This window comes from Solanum tuberosum, unplaced genomic scaffold, assembly GCF_000226075.1.
Source record: "Solanum tuberosum cultivar DM 1-3 516 R44 unplaced genomic scaffold, SolTub_3.0 scf00330, whole genome shotgun sequence".
NCBI lineage: Eukaryota > Viridiplantae > Streptophyta > Magnoliopsida > Solanales > Solanaceae > Solanum > Solanum tuberosum.
In genome coordinates this window covers 119,570-128,872 of record NW_006239256.1, presented here as the reverse complement: position 1 = coordinate 128,872, position 9,303 = coordinate 119,570, and the positions used below count along the sequence as shown (strand labels likewise).

At 31.0% G+C, this 9,303-nt stretch overlaps 1 protein-coding gene across 1 annotated transcript; it reads right to left on the bottom strand.

Moving 5' to 3' along the window:
• Positions 1–5,840: 5,840 nt before the first annotated feature.
• Positions 5,841–9,040, bottom strand: LOC107063317 (UPF0481 protein At3g47200-like). The gene is made up of 3 exons (XM_015315015.1): positions 8,818–9,040; positions 8,406–8,506; positions 5,841–7,299 (listed from the first exon to the last, which is right to left on the bottom strand). The coding sequence occupies exon 3, from the start codon at positions 7,293–7,295 to the stop codon at positions 5,931–5,933; it is 1,365 nt and encodes a 454-aa protein (XP_015170501.1). The 5' UTR covers positions 7,296–7,299; positions 8,406–8,506; positions 8,818–9,040; the 3' UTR covers positions 5,841–5,930.
• Positions 9,041–9,303: the final 263 nt, after the last annotated feature.

The following is a 9,303-nucleotide window of genomic DNA, read 5'->3' as shown; positions in this document are numbered from 1 at the left end:
GTTGATAGAGGGGGGTGGGAGGGGGCGAGGGTAGTGAGTGGGGAGTAAAAAATTAAAAATTGAAATTAGAAATATCTTTTAAAAATAATTTTTAATATTTTTTTCGGAGGGGGTGGGGGTAGAGGTAGGGGTGAGGGTGGGTAAAAAAATTGAATTTAAAAACAAGCTTTAAATATTATTTTTTTGTTGTGGGGGTTGGTTTGAGGGTAGAGACAAAATAAATTGATTTTTTCAACAAAAAAGTAATTGTAGTTTGAAGTTGGAAGAGAGTTTTGGAAAATGTTTTCCTTAAGGTTTGAAGGGAAGTCATTTTCCTTAAATTTGAGGAAAATGAGTTGATTTGGAAAATATTTTCCAAAACATTTAACCAACCAACATGAGAAAATTGGAAAACATTTTCCTTCATACCAAACACACCCTTCATCTCTCATCTCACCGGAAAAATCATGACCGGTCACATTCGCTACTTATTCTTTGTTCTTTGTTTTAAAAGTCAATTTGAATCGTGTTTGCAGTGCTTGTTTTTCTATATTCATTCCTATTAAAAAACTATTGTTCAATTTGTGGTCATGTTTTTAAGGAAGATCTCTAGATTTTTTAATTGGTCACAACTCCAAAGAACAATATCAGTTTAGGCATGTTCAGGTTCTTTAAATGCTTAAGGATTGTAAATTAATTTAGTTTCTTTCCTGTATGGGGATGGGGATATAGTATACAAACTACTGTCTGTAAAGATATTCAAAGTGTGTAATTGATTTTTCGAGACAAGTTCAAAGGATAATATATATCTTTTCTCATTTTTAATAAGATACTTATCTAATATGGGATGAAAGGAGTATTATATAGTATTATATTTCCAAATATTTTACTTTAATTTCAGGGCAAATAGAAAGTTAGGTGCAAAAATTAATTTTTACAAATTGTTCACCATTAATAATTTATTACTACATACAGGCTACAGCTCATGTACTATCCCTATTTCCAGAATTCATTAAAGAAAGAAGCACGTTTTTTAAATGCTTACCTCCTCTTTTGATGTATTTAATTCCCTTATTTTATTAGGAATTTTTTCAAATAGTCACTATAATAAACTTAATTATATATTATAGATATAGTTTGTATATTTATGGATTGTAGCTATAGTTTAAGTTGTCTCGTTTGTATAATTCGCGAATGAGTTTGTATAATTGAGTTATTTTGTATAAACTCGAAATAACGAATTTGTACAAACACAAACATTTGAACTTAAACAGTTATACAAATTATATTATACAAATTTACATTATACAAAAGTTATACAAATTTCAAATCATACAAACGTGTGAATTATACAAACTCGAAACCTCACCCCACGTAATTATCACTGAATATTGGTCATGAATGGTAATTAATTAAAACTATAGTTATGATGACTAATTAACTAGTATATGTTTACTTAACCATGTAATTTTCTCTATTTTATTTTACTTGATCTCTATATATATATCAAAAAATAAATTACTATTTTATTTGTTTATTTTAACAAATCTAAAGAGCTTTATTACTTTTTTATACTATTTTTAATGATTTTAATGGGAGTATCAAGTTAACATGAATTAAATAATATGAAACGGTCAAGAGAGCAATTACTTATGTCTCCGCATTCACACCAAATTAAACCACACTCTCCTTTAAATGTATTGTGCCGGTATTTATCAGTCTAATAATTAATACTTCCTCCGTCTCATTTTATGTGACAATATTTGATCGGGCACGGAGTTTAAGAAATAAATGAAGACTTTGAAATGTTTACCAAATTGCCCCTTTAAAAGTAGACTCACTTTTCTCTCTCCTCATAAATGTATTGGAGTACTATATTTAAGATTAAGTGGGACCAACAAGGGTAACAGAGGAATTGTACCTTACCATATAAGAAAATGTGATATTCTTTTTGGGACTGACCAAAAAGAAAATGGTGCCACATAAAATGGGATGGAGAGGGTAGGACAGAATGGTAAAAACTTGTTCATATTTACTCTAATATTAATATCAAGTCATTAAATAAATAATACGCTTTTATACATAATTTTTTAAGAAATATTTTTCCATAGTCCGTACTGGACTCTGTGCAAATACTCATTTTGTTGGTCGTATGACAGTGTCTATAGAGAAGGTATAGAGTTGACATTATTTGCACATTGTGGACATGCTGCTCTTTGTAATATCCCAACAATTTTTAAGATAACGATTCGGATCATTCTTTTTTTTGAATAATATCTAACAAAGTGATTATAAATTTTCTTAGATGTTAAGGTCACTAAAATTCCCTAGCATAAAGTTGAGTTGAAAACTTTTCTTTCAATTGAGTTTTATTGTGAGATTTTTCTTGGATCAACTTCAAACGACCATATCTCTTAGAATATAAAGAGTTATGTGACCTATAACATATCAAATTAAATGTATTTGAATTTACTTTCCAATGCCACCAATTTCGCAACAATCCTAATTTTGAATAAAAAGTTATGACAATTTCAGTAACTTGATACTGAAATGCCTATTGACTTGTAGTCATTTTCATAATCCCAGATTCGAGATAAAATATTTAATATTTTTATTATTTCCAAATTTAGTATATAAAATATATTTTATACATAAATTTATTCAATTCAACACTTTATTTTGTGCCCTTTCAATACAAAAATGCTCTTGGCCGACGATAAATTTTTTTGAAAAATCCGTTGGCTCAAGTCAATGACTATATATATTCCGCGATATTTCACTTTTAAATACAAGAAAAGAAAGTTAGGTACAAAATTAATATTACAAAACTAGGGTAGTTGAGTAGGTGCATTAATATGACAACAAAGTAAAAATATATAATTTCATTAAGCTCCAAGACTATTTTATTTCTAGGTCTCCTTTTGGATAAATTAATTGTATAGTACATGAGTAGGAAAAGGACGATAAAAAGCATTTTAGTCATTTTTATCAAAATCAATGCACTACTTGGTCAATATTTGACACTTACATGTAACTTGCCTTTTCTTTTAGAAACGAATATGGTATTTTATTCACACAAATTCAATAATTTTCTCATTAAATTAAGTTTTAGATGATTTGTTGGTAAACACTATTTATTAATTACCGTTACTCCTACCGACTTATATAGGTTGTTATGATTATCAAGAATAAGTATTCAAACTTGTTATTTTATCAAAATCAAGATTAAATTAATTATTTTTGTCCCATTTAACCTTTAATATTTTATATTCTTAAAATAAGATTAACTTAGTTGTCCTTGTGAAAATGACCATATATAGTTAATAAAATTATTTTTATTTTCCTATCTGTAACAACCGGCTTCCGTTGTTATAAAAATGCCAACGGGAAAAATTGGGGCCTCGAATCCATTTTTCGATCTGTAGAACGTAATAGAATGGGTCAATGTTGATGGGGAAGGATTTTGATCTTGAATCTATGGTGGAAACAACCCTAAATTGGATCATTGAGATCATGGGTTGATCTAGGGTTTGTTAGATTTGTTAGTAATCCGGGTAATTAATACTCCCTCCGTCCCATTTTATGTGGCAACATTTGACCGGGCACAAAGTTTAAGAAATAAATGAAGACTTTGAAATGTTTACCAAATTGCCCCCTCAAAAAATATTCATATTAAAAAGTAGACTCACTTTTCTCTCTCCTTATAAATGTATTGGAGTACTATCTTTAAGATTAAGTGGGACCAACAAGGGTAAAAGAGGAATTGTATCTTTAAATACTTACCATATAAGGAAAAGTGACATTCTTTTTGGAACTGACCAAAAAGGAAATGGTACCACATAAAATGGGACAGAGGGAGTAATTGTTTATTGATTCCCGTATTATATTGATTGTTTGTAGACCAAGAACAAGCGGAACGAATTCGGAAAGGGAAGAATCAAGTTTCTTAGGGTTTCAAGCTTGTTTCGAGGTAGGTGATGGTTGTGATTCTATGATTGTGTGATGTTTGTTCGTTCTTGCTTCATTATGATACTTGTATAAGTATGAATGTTGCAATGTTGATCACACTTGTTGTAAATGAGGTAGATGAATGATGATTGCCATGAAATCATAATGTAAATGTATGATCTTGATGATGTACTTGTGATTGTGATTGTGGTGTGTGATTGGGATCGGTTGCCACGTTCCGGCATAACTAACTAGGATGGGTTGCTTGCCATGTTCCGACATAACATTGGGATCGGGTACCACGTTTCGATATGCTAACTGTTTGGGTTTGGGTTCCATGAGAGGACCAATGATGTGATATAAAATGTGAAGTTGTTTGTTGATGAGCATGTTGATAATATTGTAGATATTGATATAAGGAGCTGATAAAAACTCTGTAACAACTCCTATATAAGCAGCATGTATTCAACAGTTTTATTCATTAATACAATCTTTCATTTCTCTTATTCATTTACTTGAGAATTCTACATTAACATCATACATGACCCACCCTAACCCGTTTCCCTTTTATTTCTCCTCCAAATCCTTAGATCGAACATTTTTCTCTCATTTTAATGTTTGACTCCTCTGCAAAAGCTTCAAAAATTCAGTATTTACAAGCCCTAATCTTTCAATTTTTTCTTCTACAATGTATAATGATTTATTCATCTATTAGTTTCTTGTCAATTGATCGATCTAAGGGTCTGGAAAGAAATAAAAAGGAAACGGGTTAGGGTGGGTAGAATATGGTGTTAATGAGTCAGGTTTGATTTCAAATTTAATTAAATTAGATAGATTTTAATTTTGGCACGTGGAGTGCTGACAAGAGGCCACATGGAAAAAAAGGTTTAGCAAAACCATCAAATCCGACCATTAAAAAATATCATGAATGGGTCATTTCTGCACAACAATGGCATGGTTGAGCTCAACTATTAATAGATGACATGGATGAACCCTTTCTCAATGTTCGATGACATATTTGAACTTTTTTTATTAGTACACATGTGGAAAAAATCCTAATCGTTAAAAAATAATGGCACAAATGGATCTAGACATAAAGGCAGTGCCATGATATATTGAGCCAACTATTAACATGAGTCTTTTCTCAAGGTTCGATGACATATTTGAGCATTTTCCCTTTAAAATATTATGTTAAGTTCCCCCCCCCCCTCCCCCTTGATTTATTATTTTCATCGGGAGAACCTTTTGAAATTTGCATAATACCATGAGGATTAAACTGTCAAAAGAGATATCCTCCTTTGAAGATATAGTATATATGCAGTCCATAGGGATAAAGTCTAGGTATACTCCAACATTCTCAAACCCTACAACCAACTTTAGCCCAAGTTCTGCTTGAAAATCTCTCCGTAAAGGATAATACCTTGTCAATTCAGAATATTTATTGGAAACAGATACTCTACCTCACACAAGATAGGGGTTAAGTCTGCATATACTTCAACTTTTCCATATTTCACAAGTGGGATCACACTAAGTATATTGTTGTGAGTAAGAATATATAAGAGGTGGTTGATCAATTCAATTTTGCCATTGGAAAATCACTTAGCACCAATTGAAATTCAAGGAGATTTTCAGCTAGTCGATTCTGGACTCCCCTAGTAGGGCTCCACATGAACATTGGAACAAAAATAAGAAAAATGCTCTACTCCCTTACATGCATAGGCCTTGTTTATCTGCGAAATATCTTATTACATACTTCGAGAACAAACTAAGACTAAAAATTTACCTCAAATATACTATTAATGCAAATAAAATAAAATTACCTCAAATAAAAATATGGATTAAATAAGCTAATTTTATAAATATGATCTGAAATTATTAGCTTTAGTCCTACCCTATATATAATGGAGGTGAGACACAATATTAAGCTCATCAACACACAAATAATTGCATAATGAGGAATCACTCGATGAGTCAATAGTTGTGTTACACAGCTACAACAAAGATTACTTATTAACATAACTGGTAAAAGCCAGAACAGTCTGTATAGTTGTGAGCACAAGAAGTGTAATAGCTGCCACAGTTGAAGCTCCTGCCCAAGGACTCTGAAAATAGTTGTGCTTCAAACTTGCCTTCATTTGACTCCATGGCTTTTCACAATGTTGAATCAATTTACTGCATTCTTTTATATAATAAAAGTCTGTGATTACCACCCCATCTGAAAGTTTCTTGAATATGCTGGCCACTTCTTTGTCATCTCCCATGCCCTTAAGGATGATTTTGTTTTGGCGAAGAAAATTCACATCTCTATGTGAGCCAATAAGTTGAGTCATTAAATGTGCATAATTCGAGAAATACGGATATAGTTCTTTTGAAGTATGTTGCTCAAAAGCTATCATATTTCTCATGAAGGTTTCCATATTATCGTCAATCGCGAAACACGGAATTTTCATTAATCCCTTCTCGAATGTGATATCGAATAGTGATGCTTTATCCTCGTCATTTTCTTCCACAGATCCTATTTTTAAGAAGCTAACTCCAGCGTCAAAAAGCTCTCTTGCAGTTGGAATATGATAGCATTGCCAAAATTTAAGATGAGGGTGGATTTCTGTAGATAATTGCAAACTGTTGCCACAAAAACTTATGTTGCAACACTGGTTTTGCGTGCTAGCATTCATGTTTTGGTCAACTTTCTTACCTGATGGGCGACAAAACATGTGTACCACATCAAGTAAATGGTCGAATCGTTCTGTTATAAATTGAATTTCTGATTTGGGTATAAATTTTGCCTTTGGAAAAGTATCAAGCAAGGTCTGTCTCACCATATACAACAAGTTCTCTTCAGTAGGATGTGATGTCATGCGATAAAGTCTGACAAGCACAAAGAAAGGAAGTTGGTTTTCTAGTAACACCATGTCTCTACATACTTGATACTTCATCCATTCCAATTTGATGATGTTGTTTTCTTTTTCCTCATCTTCCCAGCACTCTCGAATAAATTCAACCACAAAACAACCGTCAAGCAACAACATTTCTGAAAATTTGTCAACAATATCACTGTCAAGGTTATCGCCATAACACTTTAGTGCTTCATATTTCAGTTTATCAATTTCAGTAATGCAACTTTCCACATCAAGCCCATTTTTCCGCTTGAGAAATCGTCGTAGGTACAACAGTTTGTACTTTTCCATGGAGCCAAGTTGAGAATTTTTCTTGTGATAAGGACCAATGGAGATCAACATTGGTGTATAAGCATCTGGATTTGATTTCCGTAGCCCTGCATTTACTTTGAATATGGTTGCAAAGTTGATGCATGTAGTGTCCAAATGCTTAAATCTTTCATTAAATATTTGATTTGTGGAACTCTTCATCTATCTGTAATTAGTGGAAAGAATTATAATAATTGTATTTAGGAAATAAAATAAAATAATATATGTAACAGTTTTATAAGTTTTATAAGTGGCACTCTGCATTAATTAATTGTCTTCTTTCCCAAACACTCTCACTTCTAGGGTTGTGTATCGGTCGGTTTGGTTTGGTTTTATGTATTATTGGTTCGTTTATCAGTTTCAATTTTTAAATACGCTAAATCAATAAGATATTTTTATCAATTTTTGGTTTAGATCCTTAACGGTTCGGTTTTCAATTTAACAAATAAAAAAATACTTATAAAACAAATATATGGCTTATCCAATATTTGACGCAACAAGACAATAATGTAACTTTATAGAACAATCATAAATTAGAAACAATAGTGGCTAACATGAAATGAGCTATAGATGTGCAACACAAAGAGAAATTAATAGGAACAGAGTTCTTACTTTAGATTTTGATGTTTTATATAATGTGATGTTGTGAACTCAAAGTCATTGTGAAGTGTGAATTGAAGCTAAAAGGCAAATACAGTAGTAATAAACCAATAATATTTTTTTCGATTCAGTTTATCAATTGGTTCAATTTTTACACCCCTACTCGCCTCCGATCCCCTATCCACCTATCCCCTTCCCCTCCCACCATCCACCCTTACCCCCACGCCCTCCCCCATCAACCCCACCGTTATAGTGTTTGCACAGACTCTACAGCTCTATTAGAACAATAAAATCTGCTTACTTATAAACACTAAAAAATTAGTAAGAAATAATTTTTTCGTATCAAACATATATATTTAATTTTTCTTTTTCAGTTAAGATGGTAATTTTGAGAGGATATTTCTGAGGGTAATTCCACAAGTTTGAGTGTGAAAAGTGATTAGAAAAGAAGTAGACAAGGTTTACACCAAAACCATGGTTAGTGAACGTGTTAGGACCATGAGGTAGACCTAAAATTATATGAAAAAAAGTAATCTAAAAAATTCTACAATCCCTTGAAATTCATGCACTAGCAAAATATAGGGTACAAAAAGAAATTAAATATTTAATTGCAAAAAATTAGTAGGCTAATGAAATCAAAAACAAATTTATATAGTTGTGAGAAAGAGAGACCTTATCATTATTAGTATTAATTTGAGGAATAAGTGGACTTTGATCATCTGTTGGGGTCATCTCAGTGGAGTGTGTCATCTCTCTTTCTTCAATTGTAATTCCTATATATATAAAAAAAAACATTCTTTTAATTTCAATTCATTTACTACTAATCCAAAGCAATATATTCATTGCAAAATTTTATTTGAAAAGAAAAGACAAAGCAATAAACAGAAAATTATATAGCATCAACTCTCATGTTATCCCTGTAGAAAAAAGAAACTAAATTGATCTATTAAAAATAACAAAGCAATAAACAGAAAATTATATACCATTTTTCTACTTCTTATTATGTATGTTTCTTTCAAATCAAATGAATCACAAAAATACATGTAAAATGAAATAGAAAAAGAAAAGTAGAAAAATATTATACCTTTTTCTTTAATTACTTCCAAGCTTATAATTCCTCTCAAATGGTAGTTTACCTTGTTGCAGATTTACAACACTTATATTGAGAAAATTGAGTCAGCAAAAGCATTATTATTGTTAGACTGCAAAGGTAAACTTTCAATTAATTTATCAAAGTCCTGATCTGAAATAGATTAGTTTAAGTTTACTATAAATTTGAATTATTAAAGCCAAGTCTTTCTATATAATTTCCGAAAGTCCATTAAAATATTTGCTAGTGGATAATCATTGACCAAAAAAAACAGGAGATTTAATTCTGTAGTCCTTTATAATATTTTTTTAAATTTTATGATTATTGTATAAAAGATTTTTAATTTTGTATTAAAAAAATTGAGAGTAATGTCTATATGCCTCACCAACGGTAGTAATGTAAGAATGCCCACTAACTGCTGAAACAATTCAGCACTCTTTTAACTCCAAAATAGAGCAAATTAATATATTAAAATAATAA

What these genes read in the sequence shown, in the direction of transcription:
- LOC107063317 (XM_015315015.1), bottom strand. Translation starts at nt 7,295, where the DNA reads ATGAAGAGTTCCACAAATCAAATATTTAATGAAAGATTTAAGCATTTG.